We start from the raw sequence: 27246 nt of genomic DNA on the forward strand, positions 1-27246 counted from the left end.
CCAGCTATAGTAAAGAGCTCCCCACACTTAGGTATTAATAGATGCCAATGAGAACCTGGACTTCTATCTTTGCCTGCAATAAGGAGGCTGGAACAGTATCGGAGAAAGTCAGCAAAAATAAGTTTTAAGATCCACTGTCTCCTAAGATAATATGAAAATGTCTAGAGTCAATTGAAAATGACTTACTATACCAAGAGCCAGGAAGATCTCTGAATGAGAAAGACAACTAATAGATGGCAACATTGAGCTGACAGCGATGTTAGAATTCTCTCACGGATTTTAAAGAGCTATGCTAACAATACTTCAGTAAGTAATTATGAAACATACTTGAAACAAATGAAAAAACAGCCTCAGTAAAGAAATACCGTTTTCAGCAAATAGATGATATAAAGAACGAATGGGAATTTTAGAACTGAAAAATAGAAGAAAATACAAAGCACAGGGATGGGGTTCAGTGGCAGAATGGAGGGATAAAGAATTCACAAACTGCAAGGTAGAGCAATAGAAACCACTCAGTCTGAACAATAGGGAGGGCATAGACTGAAATAGAATGAGCAGAGCTTCTGGGGCTTGTGAGAGTGTACCAGACCTAGCATTTGTGTCATTGGACATGGAGAAAGACCATGAGGCTGAAGTTCTCAAAGAAATAATGGCTGAAAACTTCCTGAATTTGGTGAGATACAAACCTTCAGATTCAAGAGGAAATAAGAACTCAGGTAAATCCAAGGATAAACCCAGAGAATTCTATGCTAAGAGACTTAATTAAACTTGAGAAAACTGAAGACAAAAAATCTTCAACAAGGAAAAACTTGCCGAAGGGGAAAGGTAATTTGAATGACAGGGAATTTCTAATTGGAAATCATAGGGGCCAGAAGGAAATGGCAAAATATTTTTCAAGCCCTGAAAGAAAAAATCTGGTAACTCAGAATTCTCTACCCAGTGAAAAATACCCTTCAGGAATTAAGGAGAGATCAAATTCTCAGAAGAACAAAAACTAAAAGAATTTGTCACCAGTAGACTGACGCTAAGAGAACAGCTGAAGGAATTGCTCAAGACAGAGAAGAAACGATAAAACGGAGCCTTGGAATGCCAGGAAGAATATGGTAAGGAAAAATATGTGTAAAAATAAGAGACTTTCCTTGTACTCTTGAGTTGTCTAAATTGTTTGACAGTGAAAGCAGAAATTAGAACACTGTGGTTTTAAGTGTATGTGCTGAAAATATTTAAGGCCATTATATTTTAAATGGAAGAGCATAAAGGGATCGAAATGGAGGTAAGGCTTTTCTGTTTTTGCCTATTTAAAAATTGTGGTAAGATGTGTTTTACATTTTACTTTTGTGTCCATTTTTAACTAAACAGTTAAATGGCATTAAGTATATTCATAGTACTGTACAATCAGTATTATCCACTTCCAGAACACTTTTTATCATCTCACACAAAAACTCTGTACCCATTAAATGACAACTCTCCCTTGCTTCCTCCCCTCAGTCTCTGGTGGTCTCTATTCTGCTTTCTGTCCCTGAACATATTTATTTTATATATCTCATGTTTAGTGGACTGACACAATGTCCTTTGTGTCTGGCTTATTTCACTTAGTGTAATGTCTTCAAGGTTCATCCATATTACAGCATGTGTTGAGATTTCATTTTTTTTCAAGGCTAGATAATATATGTAAATGCTGAAATTCATTTTTTCTGAATTTTTTTATTATGTTCAGCACTGTACATTACATCATTAGTTTTTAATGTAGTGTTCCATGATTCATTGTTTGCGTATATCACCCAGTGCTCCATCCAGTATATGCCCTCTTCAATACCCATCACCAGGCTAACCCATACCCCCACCCCCCCTCCACTCGAGAATCCTCAGTTTGTTTCTCAGAGTCCATAATCTCATGGTTTGTCTCCTCCTCCGATTTGCCCCCCTTCATTTTTCCCTTCCTACTATCTTTTTTTTTTTTTTTTAACCTATAATGTATTATTTGTTTCAGAGGTACAGGTCTGTGATTCAACAGTCTTACACAATTCACAGCGCTCACCATAGCACATACTGTCCCCAATGTCTATCACCCAGCCACCTCATGCCTGCCACCCCCCACCACTCCAGCAATGCTCAATTTGTTTCCTGAGATTAAGAATTCCTCATATCAGTGAGGTCATATGATACATGTCTTTCTCTGATTGACTTATTTCGCTCAGCATAATACTCTCCAGTTCCATTAACATCGTTGGAAATGGCAAGATTTCATTCCTTTTGATGGCTGCCTAATATTCCATTTGTGTGTGTGTGTGTGTGTGTGTGTGTGTGTGTGTGTGTGTGTGTATATATATATATATATATCTCACATCTTCTCCATTCATCTGTCAATGGACATCTTGGCTCCTTCCACAGTCTGGCTATTGTGGACATTGCTGTTATAAACATCGGGGTGCACGTACCCCTTCGGATCCCTACATTTGTATCTTTGGGGTAAATACCCAGTAGTGCAATTGCTGGGTCGTATGGTAGCTCTGTTTTCAACTTTTTGAGGAACCTCCCTACTGTTTCCCAGAGTGGCTGCACCAGCTTGCATTCCCACCAACAGTGTAGAAGGGTTCCCCTTTCTCCGCATCCCCGCCAACATCTGTCATTTCCTGACTTGTTAATTTTAGTGATTCTGATTGGTGTGAGGTGGAATCTCATCGAGTTTTTTATTTGGATTTCCCTGATGCCGAGCGATGTTGAGCACTTTTTCATGTGTCTGTTGGCCATTTGGATGTTTCTTTAGAAAAACGTCTGTTCATGTCTTCTGCCCATTTCTTGATTGGATCATTTCTTCTTCGGGTGTTGAGTTTAAGAAGTTCTTTATAGATTTTGGATACTAGCTCTCTATCTGATACATCGTTTACAAATATCTTCTCCCATTCTATCGGTTGTCTTTTGGTTTTGTTGACTGTTTCTTTTGCTGTGCAAAAGCTCTTTATCTTGATGAAGTCCCAATAGTTCATTTTTGCCCTTGCTTCCCTTGCCTTTGGCGATGTTTCTAGGAAGAAGTTGATGCGGCTGAGGTCGAAGAGATTGCTGCCTGTGTTCTCCCTTAGGATTTTGATGGACTCCTGTCTCACATTTAGGTCTTTCAACCATTTTGAGTTTATTTTTGTGTGTGGTGTAAGGAAATGGTCCAGTTTCATTCTTCTGCATGTGGCTGTCCAATTTTCCCAACACCATTTGTTGAAGAGACTGTCTTTTTTCCATTGGACATTCTTCCCAGCTTTGTCGAAGATTGATTGACCATAGAGTTGAGGGTCCATTTCTGGGCTCTCTCTTCTGTTCCATTGATCTATGTGTCTGTTTTTGTGCCAGTACCATACTGTCTTGATGATGACAGCTTTGTAATAGAGCTTGAAGTCCAGAATTGTGATGCCACCAGCTTTGCTTTTCTTTTTCAACATTCCTCTGGCTATGCGGGGTCTTTTCTGGTTCCATACAAATTTTAGGATTATTTGCTCCATTTCTTTGAAAAAAGTTGATGGTATTTTGATAGGGATTGCGTTGAATGTGTAGATTGCTCTAGGTAGCATTGACATCTTCACAATGTTTGTTCTTCCAATCCATGAGCATGGAACGTTTTTCCATTTCTTTGTGTCTTCCTCAATTTCTTTCATGAGTATTTTATAGTTTTCTGAGTACAGATTCTTTGCCTCTTTGGTTAGATTTATTCCTAGGTATCTTACGGTTTTGGGTGCAATTGTAAATGGGATCGACTCCTTAATTTCTCTTTCTTCTTTCTTGTTGGTGTGTAGGAATGCCACTGATTTCTGTGCATTGATTTTATATCCTGCCACTTTACTGAATTCCTGTATGAGTTCTAGCAGTTTTGGGGTGGAGTCTTTTGGGTTTTCCACATAAAGTATCATATCATCTGCAAAGAGTGAGAGTTTGACTTCTTCTTTGCCGATTCGGATGGCTTTTATTTCTTTTTGTTGTCTGATTGCTGTGGCTAGGACTTCTAGCACTATGTAGAATAGCAGTGGTGATAGTGGACATCCCTGCCGTGTTCCTGACCTTAGGGGAAAAGCTCTCAGGTTTTCCCCATTGAGTATGATATTTGCTGTGGGTTTTTCATAGATGGCTTTTATGATATTGAGGTATGTACCCTCTATCCCTGTACTCTGATAGTTTTGATCAAGAAAGGATGCTGTACTTTGTCAAATGCTTTTTCTGCATCTATTGAGAGGATCATATGGTTCTTGTTCTTTTTTTTATTAATGTATTGTATCATGTGATTGATTTGTGGATGTTGAACCAACCTTGCAGCCCAGGGATAAAGCCCACTTGGTCGTGGTGAATAATCCTTTTAATGTGCTGTTGGATCCTATTGGCTAGTATTTTGGTGAGAATATTTGCATCCATGTTCATCAAGGATATTGGTCTATAATTCTCCTTTTTGATGGAGTCTTTGTCTGGTTTTGGGATCAAGGTAATGGTGGCCTCATAAAACAAGTTTGGAAGTTTTCCTTCCATTTCTATTTTTTGGAACAGTTTCAGAAGGATAGGTATTAATTCTTCTTTAAATGTTTGGTAGAATTCCCCTGGGAAGCCATCTGGCCCTGGGCTTTTGTTGGGAGATTTTTGATGACTGCTTCAATTTCCTTAGTGGTTATAGGTCTGTTCAGGTTTTCTATTTCTTCCTGGTTCAGTTTTGGTAGTTGATACATCTCTAGGAATGCATCCATTTCTTCCAGATTTTCTAATTTGCTGGCATATAGTTGCTCATAATATGTTCTTATAATTGTTTGTATTTCTTTGGTGTTGGTTGTGATCTCTCCTCTTTCATTCATGATTTTATTTATTTGGGTCCTTTCTCTTTTCTTTTTGATAAGTCTGGCCAGGGGTTTATCAATCTTGTTAATTCTTTCAAAGAACCAGCTCCTAGTTTCGTTGATCTATTCTATTGGTTTCTATTTCATTGACCTCTGCTCTGATCTTTATTATTTCTTTTCTCCTGCTGGGTTTAGGCTTTATTTGCTGTGCTTCCTCCAGCTCTTTTAGGTGTAGGGTTAGGTTGTGTATTTGAGACCTTTCTTGTTTCTTGAGAAAGGCTTGTATTGCTATATACTCTCCTCTTAGGACCACCTTTGCTGCATCCCAAAGATTTTGAACAGTTGTGTTTTCATTTTCATTTGTTTCCATGAATTTTTTTAATTCTTCTTTAATGTCCTGGTTGACCCATTCATTCTTTAGTAGGATGCTCTTTAGCCTCCATGTGTTTGAGTTCTTTCCGACTTTCCTCTTATGACTGAGTTCTAGTTTCAAAGCATTGTGGTCCGAAAATATGCAGGGAATGATCCCAATCTTTTGATACCAGTTGAGACCTGATTTGTGACCTAGGATGTGATCTCTTCTGGAGAATGTTCCATGTGCACTAGAGAAGAATGTGTATTCTGTTGCTTTGGGATGGAATGTTCTGAATATGTCTGTGAAGTCCATTTGGTCCAGTGTGTCATTTAAAGTCTTTATTTCCTTGCTGATCTTTTGCTTAGATGATCTGTCCATTTGAGTGAGGGGCGTGTTAAAGTCCCCTACTATTACTGTAATTGTTGCCGATGTGTTTCTTTACTTTTGTTATTAATTGGCTTATATAATTGGCTGCTCCCATGTTAAGGGTATAGATATTTACAATTGTCATATCTTCTTGTTGGATAGACCCTTTAAGTATGATATAGTGTCCTTCCTCATCTCTTATTATAATCTTTGGTTTAAAATCTAATTTGTCTGGGGGCGCCTGGGTGGCTCAGTTGGTTAAGCAACTGCCTTCAGCTCAGGTCATGATCCTGGAGTCCCTGGATCGAGTCCCACATCAAGCTCCCTGCTCGGTGGGGAGTCTGCTTCTCCCTCTGACCCTCCCCCCTCTCATGTGCTTTCTCTCTCTCATTCTCTCTCTCTCAAATAAATAAATAAAATCTTTAAAAAAATAAAAAATAAAAAATAAATAAAATAAAATCTAATTTGTCTGATATAAGGATTGCCACCCCAGCTTTCTTTTGGTGTCCATTAGCATGGTAAATGGTTTTCCACCCCCTCATTTTCAATCTGGGGCTGTCTTTGGGTCTAAAATGAGTCTCTTGCAGACAGCCTATCGATGGGTCTTGTTTTTTTTTATCCAATCTGATACCCTGTGTCTTTTGATTGGGGCATTTAGCCCATTTACATTTAGGGTAACTATTGAAAGGTATGAATTTAGTGCCATTGTATTGCCTGTAAGGTGGCTGTTACTATATATTGTCTGTGTTCCTTTCTGGTCTATGTTACTTTTAGGCTCTCTCTTTGCTTAGAGGACCCCTTTCAATATTTCTTATAGGGCTGGTTTTGTGTTTGCAAATTCCTTTAGTTTTTGTTTGTCCTGGAAGCTTTTTATCTCTTCTTCTTTTTTCAGTGACAGCCTAGCTGGATATAGTATTCTTGGCTACATATTTTTCTCATTTAGTGCTCTGAATTATCATGCCAGTCCTTTCTGGCCTGCCAGGTCTCTCTGAATAGGTCTGTTGCCAATCTAATGTTTCTACCATTGTAGGTTACAGATCTCTTGTCCTGAGCTGCTTTCAGGATTTTCTCTTTGTCTCTGAGACTCATAAGTTTTATTTTTAGATGTCAGGGTGTTGACGTATTTTTATTGATTTTGAGGGGGGTTCTCTGTGCCTCCTGGATTTTGATGCCTGTTTCCTTCCCCAAATTAGGGAGGTTCTCTGCTATAATTTGCTCCAATATACCTTCTGCCCCTCTCTCTCTTTCTTCTTCTGAGATCCCAATTATTCTAATGTTGTTTCATCTTATGGTATCACTTCTCTCTCGAATTCTGCCCTCGTGATCCAGTAGTGGTTTATCTCTCTTTTTCTCAGCTGCTTTATTTTCCATCATTTGGTCTTCTATATCAGTAATTCTCTCTTCTGCCTCATTTATCCTAGCAGTTAGTGCCTCCATTTTTTATTGCACCTCATTAATAGCCTTTTTGATTTCGACTTGGTTAGATTTTAGTTCTTTTATTTCTCCAGAAAGGGTTTCCCTAATATCTTCCATGCTTTTTTCAAGCCCAGCTAGTATCTTTAAAATCATCATTCTGAACTCTAGTTCTGACATCTTACTAATGTCTGTATTGATTAGGTCCCTGGCAGTCGGTACTGCCTCTTGTTCTTTTTTTTTGAGGTGATTTTTTTCCATCTTGTCATTTTGTCCAGAGGAGACTAAATGAATGAGAGAACAAAATGTTAACAGTGTAAGAACGACCCCAGAAAAATATACACTAAACAAATCAGAAGAGACCTGAAACTGAGGGGGGATAAAAGGGAAAGCAAGAAAAAAAAAAAAAAAAAGGAAAAAGATAAAAACAGACAAACCAAAAAAACAGAATATGATCAAATATGATCAGGCTGGTGCATAGATCAGTGCCACACACTAGATTTTGGGTGTATTTTGGTCTGTTAGAAGAAAGTGCCTCCCAACATTTTAAAGAAAGAAAAACTTATATATGTACAAAAATAAGGGTAAATACAATGAAGGGATGGACTATGACTGTAAAGATGAAAATTATAAAAGATTTTATAAATGGAATTGATAAGTTGGTTGAATAAAGAAAGAAGAGGATTTTAAAAAAAAAAAAAATGTGATGAGGCAGGAGACATGCACTAGAGATTTAGGGTATATTTTGGTCTGTTAGAAGAAACTGTATCCCAAAATTTTAAAGAGAGAACAACTTATATATATATATACCAAAAATAAGGTTAACTACTGTGAAGGGATAGAATATGACTTTAAAAATGAAAAATAAAAAAGATTTTTTAAAAAAGGGATTGATAAGATGATTGAAAAAGGGAAAAAGAAAATTCAAAAAAAAAAAGTTAAAAAAAAATTAACTTTGAAAGACTAAAGAATCATGGGGAAAAAGCCATGAATTCTATGTGCTGTATTCCCCTAGTGCTGGAGTTCTGCCGTTCTCATTGATCAGTAAACTTGGTCTTGGCTGGCTGTTCTTGCTGATCTGCTGGGGGAGGGGCCTGTTGCCATGGTTCCCAAATGTCTTTCCCGGAGGTGGAATTGCCCCGCCCTTGCCGGTCTGGGCTAAGTAATCTGCTCGGGTTTGCTCTCGGGAGCTTTTGTTCTCTGCAAGCTTTCGGTCCAGCTTTGGAGGACGACAGTGAAAATGGCGGCCTCCCAATCTCTGCCCCGGTGGAGCCAAGAACTCGGGGCCCCACTTCTCAGTGAGCCCCCACAGAAAAGCAGTCACTCCTGTCTCCCTGGTCTCCGGCCGCACTCCATGCTCACCTGGCCTGTGACCAAGCATTTCTATCTCTGGCACACGACACCATGTGGAGTCTCCAAACCTAGCAGATCCCTGCGGTGCGCTCCCGCACCGCTCCTCCCGGGGGAGGAAGGGGAGTCTTCCCGGATCTGCTGCTTGTTGGGTCCCTGCTGGAGGAGCAGTGGCCCGACTGTGCCAGGGATCATGGTTTATGGCAACCCGAGCTGAGAGCCTGCTCCTCGGCTCCATCTCTGCAGCCAGCTTCCCCGCTCCGATACCTGGGAGCTCTGCCGCACTCAGGCACCCCCAGTCTTTCTGTGACCCCGAGGGTCCTGAGACCACACTGTCCCGGTGAGGGTTCCACCCCCCGCTTAGCCACTGGGGCGACGTCCCTCAGCGGAGCAGACTTCTAAAAGTTACAATTTTGTGCTCCGCTGCTCTATCACTTGCTGGTAGAGGCTGATGGAGGCTCCGTCCCCCTGCAGTCTATCCTCCCGAATATCGCCTTGGATTCACTTCTCCGCACGTCCTACCTTCCAGAAAGTGGTCGCTTCTCGGTTCAGAGAGTTGCTGCTATTCTTTTCTTCCATCTCCTGTTGAGTTCATAGGTGTTCAGAATGGTTTGATCCCTATCTAGCAGAATTCCTGGGACCAGATGAAATTTAGGTCTCCTACTCCTCTCCCGTCTTGCTCCTCCCCCTGAAATTCATTTATTGATGAATACTTGGGTTGTTTCTACCTTTTGGCTCTTGTGAATAATGGTGCTATGAATAATAGTATGTAAGTATTTGTTTGAGTCCTTTCTCTTCTTTGGGGTATATACCTGATATTAGAAATGCTTGATTTTGGGGCTCCTGGGTGGCTCAGTTGGTTAAGTGTCCAACTCTTGATTTTGATTCAGGTCATGATCTCAGGGTCCTTGGATTGAGCCCCACATTGGGCTCACATGCTCGTTGGGAGTCTGCAGGAGATTCTCTTTCTTCCTCTCCCTCTGTCCCTACCCCCCGCCCCTATGCACTCACTCTCACTCACTCTCACTCACTCTCTCTCAAATAAGTAAATCTTTATAAAAAAAAAAAAAAGTTTGATCATGTGGTAATTTTATACTTAAATTTTTTTCCTTAAAGATTTTATTTATTTGACAGCGAGCATACAAGCAGGGGGAGTAGCAGAGGGAGAGGGAGAAGTACACTCCCCACTGAGCACGGAGCCCAGCTTGGGGCCCTATCCCATAGGATCGTTACCTGAGCCAGAGGCAGGTGCTTAACCAACTGAGCCATGCAAGCGCCCCTCTTTTTAACTTTTTGAGGAATTTCTGAACTGTTTTCCATAGTGGTTGAACAATTTTGCTTTCCCACCAGCAGTGCAGAAGGATTCCAAGGTTGCCATGTCCTCACCAACACTTACTAATTTTCTCTTTCTTTTTTCTTTTCTTTCTTTTCTTTCTTTTCCTTTTCTTCCCCTTTCCCTTTCTTTCCCTTTCCCTTTTCCCTTTCCCTTTCCCTCTTTTCTCTTTTCCCTTTTTTCCCTTTTCCCTTTCCCCTTTCTTCTCTCACCATGTCCTCACCAACACTTACTAATTTTCTTTTTTTTCTTTTTCTTTTTTCTTTCTCTTCCTTCCTTCCTTCCTTCCTTCCTTCCTTCCTTCCTTCCTCCCTCCCTCCCTCCCTCCCTCCCTCCCTCCTTTCCTTCCTTTCCTTCCTTTCCTTCCTTTCCTTCCTTTCCTTCCTTTCCTTCCTTTCTCTTAGCCATCCTAATGGCTGTGAAGTTATAACTCATTGTGGTTTGATTTACATTTCCCTAATAACTAGTGATGTTGGTCTTTTTTTAAAGTAACTATTGGCCATTTTTTTTTTCAGTCATTTGACAGAGACACAGTGAGAGAGGGAACACAAGCAGGGGGAGTGGGAGAAGGAGAAGCAGGCTTCCCGTGGAGCAGGGAGCCTGATGCGGGGCTCGATCCCAGGACCCTGGGATCATGACCTGAGCCAAAGGCAGACGCTTAATAACTGAGCCACCCAGGCACCCCATTTTTATATCTGTGAAGAAATGTCTGTTCGAGTCTTGTGCCTGTTTTTTTTTTTTTAAATTGGATTCTTGTACTTTTTCCTGTATTCTGGACATTAATTCCTCATTAGATAGAAGATTTGCAAATAGTTTCTCCCATTTGCATTATCTTTACACTTTCCTGATAGTGTTTTTTGATGCAAAATAGTTTTTAACTTTGAAGTCATATTTATCCAGTTTTTCTTTTGTTGTCTTTTCCTTTTGATGTCATATCCAAGAAATGATTGCCAAATCCAATGTTGTGAAGATTTTCTCCAGTATTTTCTTATAAGAGTTTCATGCTTTAATTCATATTTAGGTCTTGATCTACTTTGAGTTAATTTTGGTATGTCTTGGGGCACCTGGGTGGCTCAGTCGATTAAGCCTCTGCCTTTGGCTCAGGTCATGATCTCAGGGTCCTGGGATCGAGTCCCACATCGGGCTCCCTGCTTGCAGGAACCCTGTTTCTCACTCTTTTCCCTGCTTGTGCTCTCTCTCTCAAACAAAATATTAAAAAAATTTTGGATACCTTGTAAGGATCACTTTTATTGTTCATCAGTAATGTATGGAAATGCAACTGATATTTGCATTTTGATTTTGTATCCTGTGACTTCGATGCATATACTACTGCTAATAGTTTTTTTGGAGGAGGGGCACAGAATCGTTAGGTTTTTCTGCATATAAAATCCTTCAGTCTGTTAAGAGATCATTTCACTTCTTAATTTCCAAGTTGGATACTTTTAATTTCTTTCTTTCTTTTCTTTCTTTTTTTTTAACCTAATTGTTCTGGCTAGCACTTGTAATGTTATGTCGAATAAAAGTGGTAAAAGTGGGCATCGGGTCCTGTTCCTGACCTTAAGGGAAAAGATTTTAGCCTTTAAACACTGAATATATTACCTGTGCATTTTTGATAGATGGCCTTTATCACGTTGAGGAAGTTTTCTTCCATTCTTTACTATGTTGAGTGATTGTGTCATAAAAGGGTGTTGAATTTTGTCATGTTTTTTATGCATCAATTGTGATGATTGTGTGAGGTTTTTTCTCTTCACTTTATTAATGTGGTGAACTACATTGATTTTCACCTGCCATCCTTGCATTCCAGGAATAAATCTACTTGGTCATGGTGTATAATTACATTAATATGCTGATGGATTTTATTTGCTAGTTTTTGTTGAGTGTGTTTGCATCATTACTTAAGAGGAATACCAGTCTTAGTTTTCCCTTCTTGTAGTACTTTTATTTGCCTTTGCTATCAGGGTGATGTTTGCCTCATAGAATGAGTTAGGAGTATTTTCTCTTCTACAGTCTTTTGGAAGATTTTAAGAAGGATTGGTGTTAATTCTTCTTTAAATGTTCGGTAGTGGGGCGCCTGGGTGGCTCAGTTCGTTAAGCGACTGCCTTCGGCTCAGGTCATGATCCTGGAGTCCCTGGATCGAGTCCCGCATCGGGCTCCCTGCTCGGCAGGGAGTCTGCTTCTCCCTCTGACCCTAACCCCTCTCATGTGCTCTCTCTCATTCTCTCTCAAATAAATAAATAAAATCTTAAAAAAAATAAAAAAAAATAAAATAAATGTTCGGTAGTGTTCACCATTAAAGCCATCCAGTTTGGGGATTTTCTTTGTTACGTAATTTCCAGCGTACAGGTCTTTGGTGTCCTTGGTTAAATTTATTCTTAGGTATTTTATTCTTTCCGAGGCAATTTTAAATGGGATTGTTTTCTTAATTTTTCCTACTGCTGGTTTGTTATTATAGAAATGCAACAGATTTCTGTATAGTAATTTGGTATCCTGGAACTTCACTGAATTCATTTATTCTAATAGTTTTTTTTGTTTTTTGATGGCATCCGAAGGGTTTTCTATATATAGTACCATGTCATCTGCAAATAGTGACAGTTTTACTTCTTCCTTACCAATTTGGATGCCTTTTATTTATTTTTCTTACCTGATTGCTGTGGTGAGGACTTCCAGTAATATGTTGAATAAAAGTGGTGAGAGAGGACATACTTGTTTTGTTCCTGATCTTAGAAGAAAGCTTTCACCTTTTTACCTTTGAGAATGATATTATCTGCAGGTTTGTCATATATAGTCTTTATTAAGGTGAGGTGTGTTCCTTCTAAAAGGGTGAGGTTATGTTCCCTCTAAAACTACTTTGTTGAGGGTTTTGTCATGAATGGATGTTGGAATTTGTCAGATGCTTTTTCTGTATATATTGAGATGATGATAATATGATTTTTATCTTTCTTTTTGTTGATGTATCCTTGGTCATGGTGAATGAGTCAATGTGTTGTTGAATTTGGTTTGCTAGTATTTTGTTGAGAATTTTTGCAATTATATTCATCAAGGATATTGGCCTGTTATTCTCTTTGTAATGTTTTTGTCTGGTTTTGGTATCAGTATGCTGACCTCATAGAAAGAACCGGGAAGCATTTCTTCCTCGTAGATGTTTTTGGGAATAGTTAGAAAAGGACAAGTATTAACTCTTCCTTAAATGTGTGGTAGAAAAAAAATAAGTGGTAGAATCACCTGTGAAGCTACATGGTCCTGGACTTTTGTTTGGGTGTTTTTTTAGTTACTGATGCATTTTTGTTACTAGTAATTGGTCTGTTCAGATTTTGTATTTCTTTCACACCTAGTCTTAGAAGATAGCATGTTTCTAGGAATCTTTTGATTTCTTCCAGGTTGTCCACTTCATTGGTGTATTGTTTTTCATAGTGGTCTCTTCTAATCTTTTGTATTTCTGTGGTGGTGGTGATTTTTCGTCTTTCACTTCTGATTATATTTGAGTTTTCTTTTTTTCTTGATGAGCCTGGCTAAAGATTTATCATTTTTGTTCATTGTTTCAAAGAACCAGCTCATAGATTCATTGATCTGATCTTAATTTCATTTTTTTAGTTTTTATTTCCTCTCTGATCTTGATTTCCTGCTACGAACTTTGGGCTTTGTTCTTTTTTTCCTAGTTCCTTTAGGTGTAAGGGTAGATTGTTTGAGATTTCTCTGGTTTTTCTTGAGGTAAGCCTGTATTATTATAAATTTCCCTCCTAGAACTGCTTTTGCATTGTCTCAAAGATCTTGAACCATTGTGTTTCCATTTTATTTGTCTTCAGGTATTTTTTTATTTCCTCTTTTTCTTTATTGACCCATTGGTTGTTGAGTAGCATGTTTAGTCTCCATGTGTTTGTATTTTGCAGTTTTTCTTGCACTTTCTAGTTTAATACTGTTGTGGTCAGTAAAGATGCTTGATAGGATTTCAGTCCTCTTAAATTTATCAAGACTAGTTTTGTGGCCTAATATATAATCTACCCTGGAGAATGTTCTGTGTGCACTTGAAAAGGATGTGTATTTGGCTATACTTGGATGGAATGTATCTGTTAGGTCCATCTGGCCTAATGTGTTGTTCAAAGCCACTGTTTTTGTTGTGTTTTTTTTTTTTTTTTTTTTAAAGATTTTATTTATTTATTTGACAGAGACACAGCGAGAGAGGGAACACAAGCAGGGGGAGTGGGAGAGGGAGAAGCAGGCTTCCCGCTGAGCAGAGAGCCCGATGTGGGGCTCAATCCCAGGACCCCGGGATCATGACCTGAGCCGAAGGCAGATGCTTAACGACTGAGCCACCCAGGCGCCCCCCCTTTTTTTTTTTTTTTTTTTTTTTTTTTAACTGATTTTTGTCTCGATGCTCTATCCATTGATGTAAGCAGGGTGTTAAAATCTTCTAATGTATTACTGTCAGTTTCTCCATTTATGTTAATATTTGCTTTATATATTTCTGTTTATATATTAAACATATTTAGGTACATAGATATTTACAATTGTTATATCCTCTTGCTGGATTGATTCCTTTATCATTACATAATGCCTTTGTCTCTTGTTAACAGTCATTGCTCTAAATGCTGTTTTGTCTGCTATAAGTATTGCCATCCAGCTTTTTTTTTCCCCCACTCCCTTTTGCACGGAATGTCTTTTCCAGCCCTTCACTTGCAGTTTGTATGTGTCTTTAGATCTGAAGTGAGTCTCTTGTAAGCAGCATGTAGATGAATCCCCTTTTATTTTCCATTCAGTATCTTAATGTCTTTTGATGGGAGTATTTGGACCATTTACATTTAGAGCAGTTATTGATAGGTATGTATTTAGTGCCATTTTAGTTGTTCTTTGGTTGTTTTTATAGTTCTTCTTTATTCTTTAGCTCTCTTCCCTAGTTACTTGATGTCTTTGTTTAATGTTATGCTTGGGTTCCTTTCTGTAAATTCTTTGTGTATCATACTTACTTGGTTTGTGGTTGTCATGAAGTTCATATTTAATATCTTCTGTTTATAGCAGCCTTTATTAAGTTGATGGTCAGTTAAGTTCAAACACATTCTGAAAACACTACATTTTATTCCCTACTGTTTTATGTATATAAAACTGCAGATGTTCTATTTTTCATCTTTTTATTCTGTGTATCCCTTAACTAATTTTTGTAGGTATAATTGATTTTGCTTTTAATCTTCATGCTAGCTTTATAAGTGATTGATCTACTACTTTTACTTCTGTTGCTTTTACTGGTGAAATTTTTTCTTTTCATAATTTTCTTCTGTTTATGGCTTTGTCTTTTCTGATTAAAGAAGTCCTGTTAACATTTCTTATAAAGCTGGTTTAGTGGTGATGAACTGCTTTTGTTTCCCTGGGAAACTTTCTCCTTCAGTGTTGAGTGATAACCTTGCTGGGTTGAATATTCTTGGTTGTAGGTTTTTGCCTTTCACCTTGAATGTATCTTGCCACTTTGTTCTGGTACAAAGTCTCTGCTGAAAAATTAGCCTATAGCCTTATAAGGTTTCCCTTGTACATAGTAATTTGTTTTCTCCTGCTGCTCTTAAGATTCCTTTTTCTTTAATTTGTGACATTTTAATTGTTGTGTCTTGGTGTGGATCTCCTTGGGTTCATCTTGTTTGGGGCTGTGTTTCCTGGATATCTGTTTCCTTCCCCAGTTTAGGGAAATTTTTAACTATTACTTCTTCAGATAAGCGTTCTGCCCCTATCTCTCCCTGTCTTTTTGGTACTCCTATAATGTAAATGTTTGTATGCCTGATTTTGTCTCAGAAGTACCTTAGTATATGCTCATTTTTTTTTCTTTTTGCTCTTCAGTTTGAGTACTTTCCAGTACACTATCTTTCAGATCATTGATCCATTCTTCTGCATCCTCTAATCTGCTGTTGATTCCTTCTCCTGTATTTTTCCTTTATAATATTCTTTAGCTCTGATTGGTTCTTTTTCTTATATTTTCTCTTTCTTTGTTGTAGTTCTCACTGAGTTCATCCACTCTTCTCAAATTCAGTGAGAATCTTTATGACCATTATTTTGAACTCTATGTAATTGCTCACTTATCTCCATTTCACTTAGGTATTTTTTTGAGGTTTTGTTTTGTTACTTTGTTTGGAACATATTCCTCTGTCTCCTCATTTTGTCTCAATCTCTTTGTTTCTATGTATTAGGTAGGTCAGCTATGTCTCCTGGTCTTGAAGGTAGTGGTGCTATTTAGAAGGCATCCTGTGGGGCCCAGTAGTACAGTTCCCCCTCATCACCAACACCAGGTGGTCCAGGGGTGTCCCCTCTGTGGGCTGTATGCACCCTCCTGTTGTGACTGGGCTGCACCTGTTGCGGTTGTGCTGGTGGTTGCTGCTGGCCCCCGGCCTAACTGTCTGCATTTACTGGCCCTGAGTACTGCCTGTGCCTTGGTGGACAGGGCTGGCCCCAGCTGTGGCTGGCTGAGAGGCCTGGCTGTAGCTGCTGCAGGCTTGCCTGCTGGGTAGGATTAGCTTCTGGCACAGCTGGCTGAGAGGCCAGGGTGTAGCTGCTGTGGGTGTGTTCCCTCTCTGCCCCCCCCTTCCAGGAGCCTCTTGTGGGGGTGCCAGTCCTGGCTAGGACTGCCTGCCAGGTATGTCAGGGGCAGGAGCTGCTTTGGAGGGATGCATGCCTGGGCAGGTGGGTCTGCAGGGGAATGCTTGGGTGAGGTGAACAATGCTAGCAGTGCAGATGGCGAGTTGTCAGAACGGGCTCTAGCAAGCAGCCAGCCAGCTGGGCAGAAGGAGGGCAAGAAAAATGGCACCCACTAGCACTTCCATTCTTTGAGAAAGCCCTTGTAGATCCCTGCCCCTTTACATGTCCTAAAACTAGTCAGTAAATCTTCACTTATAACCCAGGTACTTTACAAACTACTGCTCTGTGCTGGGCCTTGGACAGAGTGGTACAGCATGCCGTCCCTTTAGGAAAAGTCTCAGTTTCCTATAACACCCTGGCTCTCCTGGAGTTAAGCCCTGTTCAGAGCCTTGTGTTATGGGGGCTCGTCTTTAGGTACAGGTTCCCAAGGCCTGGGGTGCTTAATGTGTGGCTTGATCTCTTTGTTCCTCAGGGAGGACCTTCACACTTGTGATATCCTTCACACTTGTGATATCCTTCCCACTTGTAGGTCCCTACACCAGGGGTTCAGTTCACAAACTCCATCTCTGCCAGCTTCTTACCTTCTCAGTGTGGCTCCTTTTTTGTCTTTAGCTATGGATGATCTGTTCTGTTAATCTTCAGGCCATTTTCAGAATGACTTGCCTTATATGTACCTGTTGCCTCAGTGTGTCATGGGTAGAGGTGAGCTCAGGATCCTTCTACTCTGCCATCCTCCTAGAACTCTTGTGTCAACATAGTCTTCATTTCCTTTTTGATTTCTTCCTTGACTCATTGGTTGTGGGAGGTAAGATTTTATATTTTAGTTGAACTGGTGAAAGATGATAACATTAGACAGTGATAACTAATGTACAAATGTATATATGTATCTAGATACATAATATCTAGAGAAATAAAAAGAGATAAATTTAAAACGCTATGGATACATCAAATGTAATTCTAAAAAAAATTCATAGAGAGCTACAGAAAGCCAGAAATGGAGAAAACCAACTGAAAAGAAAAAAAGAAAGTGGCAGAGTTAAACCTTAATGTAGGAATAATTACCTTAAATGTAAATGGTCAAAATACACAAAGAGTTGCCAGAGTGGATTAAAAAATAAGACCCTACTGTATGCTTTCTTTCAGAAACTCTAAATCTAACCATATATGTAGATTAAAACTAAAAGGACAGAAAAAGGCCTATCATGGAAATGTGAATCAAAAGAAAGCAGTAATGGCTGTATAAATATCAGATAAAGTAGATTTCATAGCAAAAAATAAAATTACTGGACCGGGACATTATATAATGATAAAAGGGTCAACCCACCTAAGAGATCTCGCAACCCTAAATGTATGTACCAAAGAAGATAGTAATAAAACATGTGATTCAAAAACTGATGGAACCAAAAAGAAAAATAGACAAATTCACAGTTCAAGTTGGAGACCTCATTGCTCCCTTCTGAGAAACTGAAAGAACAAGCAGATAAGAAATTAGCAAGGATATGGAAGGATTCAATACCATCAACCAGGAGGATCTAATCAACATTTATAGAACACTCCATGCAACAACAGCAGAATTCACATTCTTTTCAAATGCTCATGAAACATAGACCATGATATATCATATCCTGGACCATAGACAACCTTAACAAATATAAGAGATGTGAAATGGTACAGAGTATGTTCTTTGTTGACAGTGGAATCAAAAAGAAATCAATAATGGAAACATAATAGGAAAATTTCAGCACTCTGAAACTGAAAAGCACATCTTTAAATATCCCATGAGTCAAAGAAGTAGTCTCAAGGGAAACAAAACATAGAGAACTTAATGAAAATGAAAATAAAACATACCAAAATCTGTGGGAACAGCCAAAGCAGTTCTCAGAGGGAAATTGATAGCACTGAAAATGCATGCATTAAAAAAGGAAAGTGTCAAATTGGTAATCTAGGTTTCCACTTTAAGAACCTAGAGAAAAGAAGAGCAAAATAGTTACAAAGCAACCAGAAAGAAATAATAAAGAGCAAAGTCTATGAAATTTAAAAAATAGAGAAAAATCACTGAAACTAAGTTAATTCTTGAAAGATAAAAAAGTGAGAAGGCAAGTTACCATTATCAGGAATAAAATGGGCTACCACTACATCCTCTGCAGACATTAAAAGAATAATAGGCAATATCAAAACAAGAAACAACCTCTACACACACAAATTTGACACCTAGAAGAACTGGACCAATTCCTCAAAAACCAGAACTATTACAAATCATCCAATAAGAAATAACTTTTCAAACTGATGTATAATACTGTATTAGTTTTAGTTGTGCAGCATAGTGAGTTTAGGCGTAGATGGAGAAATGATTATCACAATTTTAGGTAACACCCACCCTAAAGAAGAAAAACATTGTGTTAACTGATGCATGCAAAACATTTTACCAAATTCAATTCCCATTTCTGATAAGAACTCTCAGAAATAGAAACAGAGGGTAAGTGCCTCAACTTGCATGAAGAACATCACCCGAAAGCTACGTAATGGTAAACCCATAGCGTATCTTCAGCTGCCCACTCAATGTCTGTGCTTAAATATTTGATAGACATCTCAAAATGAACTTGCAAAACTGAACCTCTACCTGTACTCAAACCTGCTCTTGCTGGTCTTCTCCACCTAGTGGGCTCCATGGTGCACAACCTTAGAGTCATTCATGACCTTGTTCTTTTTCTCATGATAAACATCAGGTTCTGTCAGATAAACCCTGAAAATATATCCAGATCTCCTCTCTGGCCCGAATTACTGCATTTGCCCTGAAACTGCTTCCTCAGCCCCTTTCAGGCTCCCTCAGGGTCTGTGTTTCCCCCAGCAGCATGAATGCCTTTTTGGAGCTAAGTCAAACCAGCACATGTCTCTGGCTAAGACTCTTTCCCATGTCACTAATAAGGACAATTTTGCAGTTGTCAGGATAAAGAAAAAAAAAGTCTGTAATGACCCTTGAGTAATACTGGCATATTGTTTATGCTTTAATAAGTATTTATTGAGAAACAACTATGTGCTATAAGAACCCCATTAAATATTGGTACTGTAACTCTGAAAACTAAACCTATTCATTATACTCCCAGAGCTTTGAATCCAGGGGCAAATACAGGTAGGCAGTTACCCAGGGTGCTCCGTGCTAGGGTATCTAACGTACAGGGAGCTATGAGAGCATTTGTGAAGGGCCCCTTGCCAAAGGAGGTGCAAGGAAATTGAGAAGGTAACTGAAAGATAAATAGAACTGAAAAATAAGTAGAAATTAAGCAGGTGAAGACTAGGTAAAAAGAAAGGGATTAGTGGGAAATTGTATCCTGCAGAGAGAGAGGATGTGACAAGGCAGGTGTGACAGGATCCTAGTGTGTAAAGGGGGGAAGGTGCTGGAATAGTTCAGAGCAATAAATGCGGTCCAGATCACATAGGGTTTTGTAGAGTATGGTAAGACTTTGAGACGTTATCTTAAAAAATAAGGTCTTATGAATTGGAGAATTAAAAATTAGAGTGACAGGGGCACCTGGGTGGTTCGGTTGGTTAAGTGTCTGCCTTTAGCTCAGGTCATGATCCCCAGGGGTCCTGGGATTGAGCCCTTAGTCAAGTCGGGCTCACTGCTCAGTGGGGAGCCTGCTTCTCCCGTCCCCTGATTGTGCTCTATCCTCGCTATCTCTCTCTCAAATAAAATCTTTAAAAAAAAATTAGAGGGACAAGATCTCTATTTTAGAAAGCTTATTTCAATGGCACTTTGAGGAATTATTCAGAGAGACAGTAATAGAGGCAGAGAAAGTAGTTGGAAAGTGATTAGCAGAAATCCAGGTGAGTGGTGATGGTGATTTAGACCAGAGTGACACCTGGAGACAGGAAGCATAGTGGACGTGCTCAAGAGGTGGTTAAGAGAGCAAAGGAGATGGCCAAAATTTGTTTGGGTGTCTTAAAAGAGCTGCTTTATAGAGTAGATGGTGAACTGAGATTTGTGCAAGATGAGTTTGAATTATCTGTGGGACTTGATGGGGAGAGGTGCCTTTGGCCGTTCTGAATTTGGCTTGAATGAGTAAAACAGTTTGGGAGAGAGGGAGAGATAGTTGGGATAGAGATTTGCATTTTCCCCTCGCTGAGATGTTAAGTGCTATGTGTTTAAATAATATTTGAGCATCTTAAGTTGTAAGTTTCTTGTTGCCGGACTGAGAGGAGGGATAAGTTAGGCTTGTTAAGACTTGTTGGGAGGTTGTGTTTACTTTTAAAAGTGATGCTTGGATGAAGAGACTGTGTCTCATTCAGACCTGGAGACTTCCTCTTGATGCTAAATATAACATTGTGGTGTATGACACACAGTGCCCTAGGACGTTGCCATTACACTCTGTTCTCGGGGCGTGTTAGAGTCCACACAAGGGCGCAGTCCTTCATAGAAACATAGAAACATCGTGGTTGCCAGGCTTTAAATTCTGATTCTACCAATTAGCAATGGTGTGACTGTGGGCAGATGATTTAACTTCTCTGAGTTTGTTTTGTCACCTATAAAATGGAAACAGTATTACCTACATCATGTGTTGTGCAAATTGAGTTAAAAATGTACAGCATTTAGAACAGAAAACTGAATGTTAGCTGTCATTACGGCCGTTATTAATAGATGAGGCTTAATTTAGATAGGTAATAGAGGACTTCATTACATTAAATGTGTGGCAGTTTGACTGGAAAGCCCAAAGTGCGTGTGAATTTCTGGGACTTCTTCGCTGTGAATTGCACTGCCCTGCGGATGATAGTTACTCTCTGATGGTTTCGTTCTTTCTGATTATGAGAGTGGATGGTTAGTGTGAAGAGGAAACTGGGGGTTGTTAACTGCATATTAACACACTGGGCAAATGGAAGAGCATTGAGTTTCATCTGTATCACTAACGGTGCTTTCTTACAGACCTGTGATTTTACTCCTCACCTGAAGAACTAGTGTTGCTTGCTAGGCTTTCCGCTCCATGAAAAACAAAACAAACAACTTTCCTATTGAAACTTAAACTGAAGTTGTGATGAGAATGGGTTCTTTTTGATTTTTGGAAAAGCTTTGCTTTATCATTGATAATCAGAATGGATTGGGAGACTGGTGGGTCGGAGTGCTGACGTTGGGGTCTGAGGCAGTGAGAAGGACAGGGGAAACATGGGCTGGCAGTGCTAAAGGCTCCGTGTTCCTCTAAGACTGCCATTTTGAACAGTCAGATGCAGCTCTTTGTTGATAGTCCCTGGAATCCTGCTATGAAACATGCATTGGGAGAGATGGGGCAGGGGAGGGGAAGGGAGGGAAGAGGCGGTGGAAGGGTGAGACAGGGAGGGAGGGGGAGGGAAGGAGGCATGTCATGCCCATGTGATGGCTATTTTCGCTGTGGGAAACTTTCCTGTAAACTATTTTACTTTGAATCTTACAGGAATTTGAAAGTGATTATGTTGTGTTTAAGTCCAAAACTTTGGATTTTGACAGAAGACTTGGGACGATTCTTTGTGAAGGTTTCTTTAACAGCAACGGTTTAGAAGCTGCATTTAAGGTTAGTTCTGAAGAAGCTATCATTAAAAAAATACGAATGAATAATTTTGACTGTTAGATGAAAGGAGTGAATACGTTCCTTTCTGACCCAGGTAAACAACTAGTCACATCCTGTTTATATTCACCTCACTGAATTAAATTTTACATAAGGCACTAATGCATGATGTTTACTTGGGACAAGGTCAGTTTTAGGACTTTGGACTATTGATCTTTTCTCAAATTCAGTGTTTTAGCTCTCATTACCTTTAGAACTAGTTTGGCATAGCCTATGAAATCCTGATTCCAAATTAAGCCACCGTGAAAAGTGAAAAATACCTGTTCATGGAAGATTTTCTCTGTACCATTGTTTACATATGTTGGGTTCACCCGCCCACTTCATTACTCTGACTGAAACAAATAGCAGTTGGTATAATACATTCCGTCAGGCAAAAGACACCGTTGGTGATCAGGCACGCCATTATTTTGTATATAAATAAAATGCTGCCCAAAAAATTATTCCATCGATTATATAACGTAGTCCACTTTCAGATGTTAAGACATGAAGAAATGTTGGACAGAGAATTAAAGAAATGCAATATGGTATTTATGTATTCCGAATTGCATTAATAAAAAACGCATCTTCTTAGACCTCCCAAATGGACAACTTAAGATGTGGGAAAGAGGGACACCATGCAAAACTTTCTTGTCAAAGAAAAGAACTGCAAGTGAGGTGTAAAACCAGATGACATCCCAAAAGAGGAATGGAGGCTTCTGTTTCCAAAGAAATACACTGGGGATCATGGGCCTAATTCATTGAAAATGGCTGTGCAAAACAATAGCACAGACCCAGACTTTATATGGGATACTGTTTGATTTTGACCTTCAAATTCACAGGATGGGTCAGGTGGTGGTGAAGGTGCAAGTATCTCCTGGCCCCTGTCGAGCATTTTAACACAAAGAATTCACAAGGATTGGGGCCTGGGTGGTTCAGTCGGTGACTTGTCTGATTTCTTTTTTTTTTTTTTTTTTTTTTTAAAGATTTTATTTATTTGAGAGAGAGAGAATGAGAGAGAGAAAGCACATGAGACGGGGGAGGGTCAGAGGGAGAAGCAGACTCCCCGCCGAGCAGGCAGCCTGATGTGGGACTCGATCCAGGGACTCCAGGATCATGACCTGAGCTGAAGGCAGTCGCTTAACCAACTGAGCCACCCAGGCGCCCGACTTGTCTGATTCTTGATCTCAGCTCAGGTCTCGATCTCAGGGTTGTGAGTTCAAGCCCCATGTTTAGTTCCACATTGGTCATGGAGCCTACAAAAAAAATTCATAAGGATGAAATAGTTCTTTGTTTTGTAAGAGCTGGTAGATGAAACTGAGTTGCTGTTGGCCAAAATATATATCTTATTATTGTAAAATTAAGCTGCCTGTGATTCCATCTCTCAGAAATTTTTCTTTGGCTACATATATGTATATGTATCTGTTTGACAAGAGTGACATCAGAGGCTGACCCTCTTCAGTAACCTTTTTCACTTAGGAATGGATCATAAACGTTTTCTTGGTTTTAGAGCAGAATTCAGTATTTTGTAATGGCTCCACAGTGTATCATACTCTCTGTTGCTGGACCTACTTTGCTGTCATGCTTTTATAAATAACAGGACGAAAGAATGTAGATTGTTCCCTTTACAGAGGCTCCTACTTTTTCTAATTCAAGTCTCTCTCCTTCCCGTAGCACAGCTGTTGATAGGGATTCTGTTCTAGTACATGCCACTTATTTTTTCTAAACTACTTTATCTTTTTGTCATGTTTTTTGTCTTTAACTTTGCACCTATTTGTATCTTGTCCGTGGAAACATATAGCATCAGCCCCTGCCCAGTAGCTCTGCAGGGGTGGGACGTCATGTCACAGTTTGGGTTCTATTTAGATCCCTGTCTTCAGTGTCTTATAAAGCAGATGTCTAATAACTGCTTGAGGTTGGGGGGATGGATTGGTAGTCAAAGTACCGGAATGACTCACGGATGAGGTTTAAACTGCAGGAAAAGTCGTGGTGGAAGAGAAAAAATTACAGAATGGCATCTTGAGGAAAAAATGATGTCTACCCTAGGTACAGGATGATGAACTCTGACCATGTGCCATTGGGTGCCAGGGAATAAATATTTGCAGACGGTTCTCTGGAGACCATGATTCATGCCTGCTCTCGGCAAAGACATGACCAGGAAGGGCCCTGGGACCAGACACTATTCTACTTGAATAGGAAACTGTGGTTCAAAGCCTACAATGTTGGCACTCGATAAAAAACAAAACGAAGCAAAACACTAGTGGATGTTCCTCTAAAATTTACAGCATGTCTACATGAAGGTAGACTGAAATGTCTAAGATGAAGTATCCAGAAAAGTCTTCGGACAGTAAAATTGAAAGCTATAAAATTGTGAAGTGTACAATGGTTCAGGTGGCAACATTTAAAACATCTTGGAAAGAGGCAAACCCAGGAAAACTATAAATAGGTACTACTTGAATAGTGGCAAGGGCATTATGAAAAGCCACGTTATGGAGTGCAACTGAGGAGTAGAAGAAAAGGTAGACCGTGCAGATCTCAAATGGGACTGTCAGGGAAAGAAGCATGTGGTAGGAGTCCATTTTTAATCTTTGGGGGTTGATAGGAAGGAAAACGTCTATACTCTTCACAAAATAGCTCTCAGTTTCATGAGGACATGGAAGCAGGAGGTCCACCTGACCCTTGTTCTCTTCCCATAGGGTAGTTTTTCTTTATCTGTGATGCTGAAAAATTATGGCAATGTGTACTACCTAAAAGGTTAAGGTTTCCTTACTACTCTTTTCTGGCCTTATAGCCTCCCAAAAGAATATTTTTTCTGTGTCTTTTCTCTTTTGTACTTGGAGTCAAGTCCCACTAAGCGTATCAGGTAGGCAAGATAGATGCAGCTGGAGAGCTTCTGGTATTTCAATCGTGGTCAGGATGTTAAGTGTTTGAAAAGAACAAATTGGTGAAGTAAATACATTTCCCTGGTGTTGGTAGATTGCACTTCTTTGTTAAATCTGTCAGTCAGTGTTTGCTTTTGATTGTTAACATGAAACCTAAAGTCAACAAAAGAGTGGTTGAAAGAAGAAAGTTAATAAGCATTTTGCTAGGGAGCAACTAACCAAGAAGGTTTTAAAATATTTAGCAGTTTCTCTACTCTTATAATTGATATTACCCGGGGCGGGGGAGGGGAAGCCAAATGTGTCTAAACTGACCTCTAAGATATGGTTTGATTTACATATTCATTGTACAATTTTTTCACTGTGTTTTTTTCAGTGAATTTAGTTGATGTAAATATTTAGAGAATGTTAACGATGAAGCTATTTTTAAAGAAAACAGGTTTTCCCCCATTATTTTACTTTAATTGCAGTATAAGTAATATACAGTGTTACGTTAGTTTCAGGTGTACGATGTAGTGAGTCAGCAGTTCTGTACATTACTCAGTGCTCATCGTGTCTCTCTCTAATCCCTGTCACCTATTTCACCCATTCCCCCCATCCACCTCCCTCTAGTAACCATCAGTTCTCTATAGTTGAGTCTGTTTTGTTTGTTTCTCTTTTTTCTTTTGCTTTGTTTATTAAATTCCACATATGAGTGAAATTGTAGGGTATTTGTCTTTCTCTGCATGATTTGTTTCTCTTCGCATTATACACTCTAGATCCATCCATGTTGCAAATGGCAAGATTGCATTCTTTTTTTAGGGCTGAGTAATATTCCATTGAATACATATACACCGCTTCATTATCCATTCATCTCTTGATGGGCTCCTTCCATATTTGGCTATTGTAAATAATACTACAGTAAACATAGTGGTGCATATATTTTCAAATCTGTGTTTTCATACTCTTTGGATGAATACCCAGTAGTTCTATTCTTAATTTTGTGATGACACTCCATACTGTTTTCCACAGTGACTGCACCAGCTTCCATTCCCACCAACAGTGCACGAGGGTTCCTTTTTTCTCCACATCCTTGTCAACAGTTGGTGTTTAAAGAAAACAAATTTTGAGGAACACCTATTATTTCCCTAAGAGGAGTAATGAAACTTTCTTTTTGGCCATGTTGCTAACAAGGCACAGACCATGGTATATGGTTTTCTGCCCTCTTGGTTATATTTTACTTTGAGGAGGCATCTTTTTTTTTTTTTTTTTTTTTTTTTTTTTAAGATTTTATTTATTTGAGAGAGTGTGTGCTTGAGAGACCACGAGCTGGTGGGGGCGGGGGGCAGAGGGAGAAGCAGGCTCCCCGCTGAGCAGGGAGCCCGATGAGGGGCTCGATCCCAGGAACCCAGCATCACGACCTGAGCCAAAAGCAGACACTTAACCGACTGAGCCACGCAGGCGCCCTGAGGAGTTACCTTCTTTTAAAGAAATCTCTATATAACAGGCCTACTAACTAATATTGTATGAATCCCACACAGAGTCAGCAGGTACCAAAATCATCTCCAGTGGCACCGTGGCTGTTGAGAGCCCACACAGGGGAGCACAGAGCCCGGGGCCGGACTGCCCGGTGTCAGATGCCGGCTCTGCCACTAGCTGTGTGAACTCGGGGAGCTTCCTCCCTCTCCACAACTCCGTTCTCTTACCTGAAACCTGTCATAACAGCAATTTAAGGCCATTAAAATAGAGTACCTGGCACCTTGTCAGCCTTATATAAACACTGCTTGTACAGAAACAAGCATTTTAATTACATTATCGTGCTCGCAAAGAAGGCTGTCTCATGCCAGCACACAGAAAGACCCACCTGGGGTAGAGAATAAGGCAGGAGGCTAATGGAAATCCCAGGTTAGGCTCCGCAGGCAGCTGAGCTTTGTGGAAGCTGGTGGTGAAGGTGAGTTTGGATCTGAGTGGGGGGCACGGACTGAGCGAGGAGAGTTTCAGGACTTTTACTTGGCTGCTTGCTGGCACTGTGTGTGTTCCTGCTTCAGTCCGTGTGTCTCCCCCCCGCCCCGCCCCCCAGTCTCCCTACTCACTGCCTTCCTCTGCTTGCTAATAGTTCTTGCTCCCTCATCATTTCGCTTCCTTAGGTTCAGCCTGCCATGCCCTAGTTCTCTTCCTGAGGAGGAGAGAATGTGATTAGTTCAAGGCATTAGTTTGAGGTAGGACATTCCTGTCAAAGGAACTGTCTGCCTGGGGGGTGGTTGTCCTTGCCACAGGTCACCGCTGCTGCCCCAGGCCATGGTGTTGGGGTGGCTGGGTGGTGTGGCATGGGACGTGGGCTGCCACAGACAGGACAGTCCCAGTAACTGATCCATTCAGTGTAATTATTAATGGTATGACCTGGAGGTCCTCGACGTGGATATTCTATATCAAAAGAGTACCTGTGTAGGAGGGGAGAACAAAGAAAGATGGGATGTACATTTTGCTTCTGATTTTGTATCTGCAAGCATCTTCTCAAACATTTCCTGGCACCCAGCAGGAAGAAGTAATGTTATCTGTGAGCAGGGATTGCCGACAGATCGTAGTTAATTT

General features: G+C 39.9%; 1 protein-coding gene across 1 annotated transcript in view; it reads left to right on the forward strand.

Annotated features, from left to right (window-relative positions):
- The window catches only part of DNAH11 (dynein axonemal heavy chain 11), a 321947-nt gene that overhangs the window by 28992 nt on the left and 265709 nt on the right, over positions 1–27246 (forward strand). The window contains exon 9 of the mRNA XM_078059358.1: positions 21650–21766. Coding sequence (XP_077915484.1) covers positions 21650–21766 — 117 coding nt within the window. The remainder of the gene's footprint in view (positions 1–21649; positions 21767–27246) is intronic.

The sequence above is a fragment of the Halichoerus grypus genome, chromosome 12 (assembly GCF_964656455.1).
Source record: "Halichoerus grypus chromosome 12, mHalGry1.hap1.1, whole genome shotgun sequence".
Lineage (NCBI taxonomy): Eukaryota > Metazoa > Chordata > Mammalia > Carnivora > Phocidae > Halichoerus > Halichoerus grypus.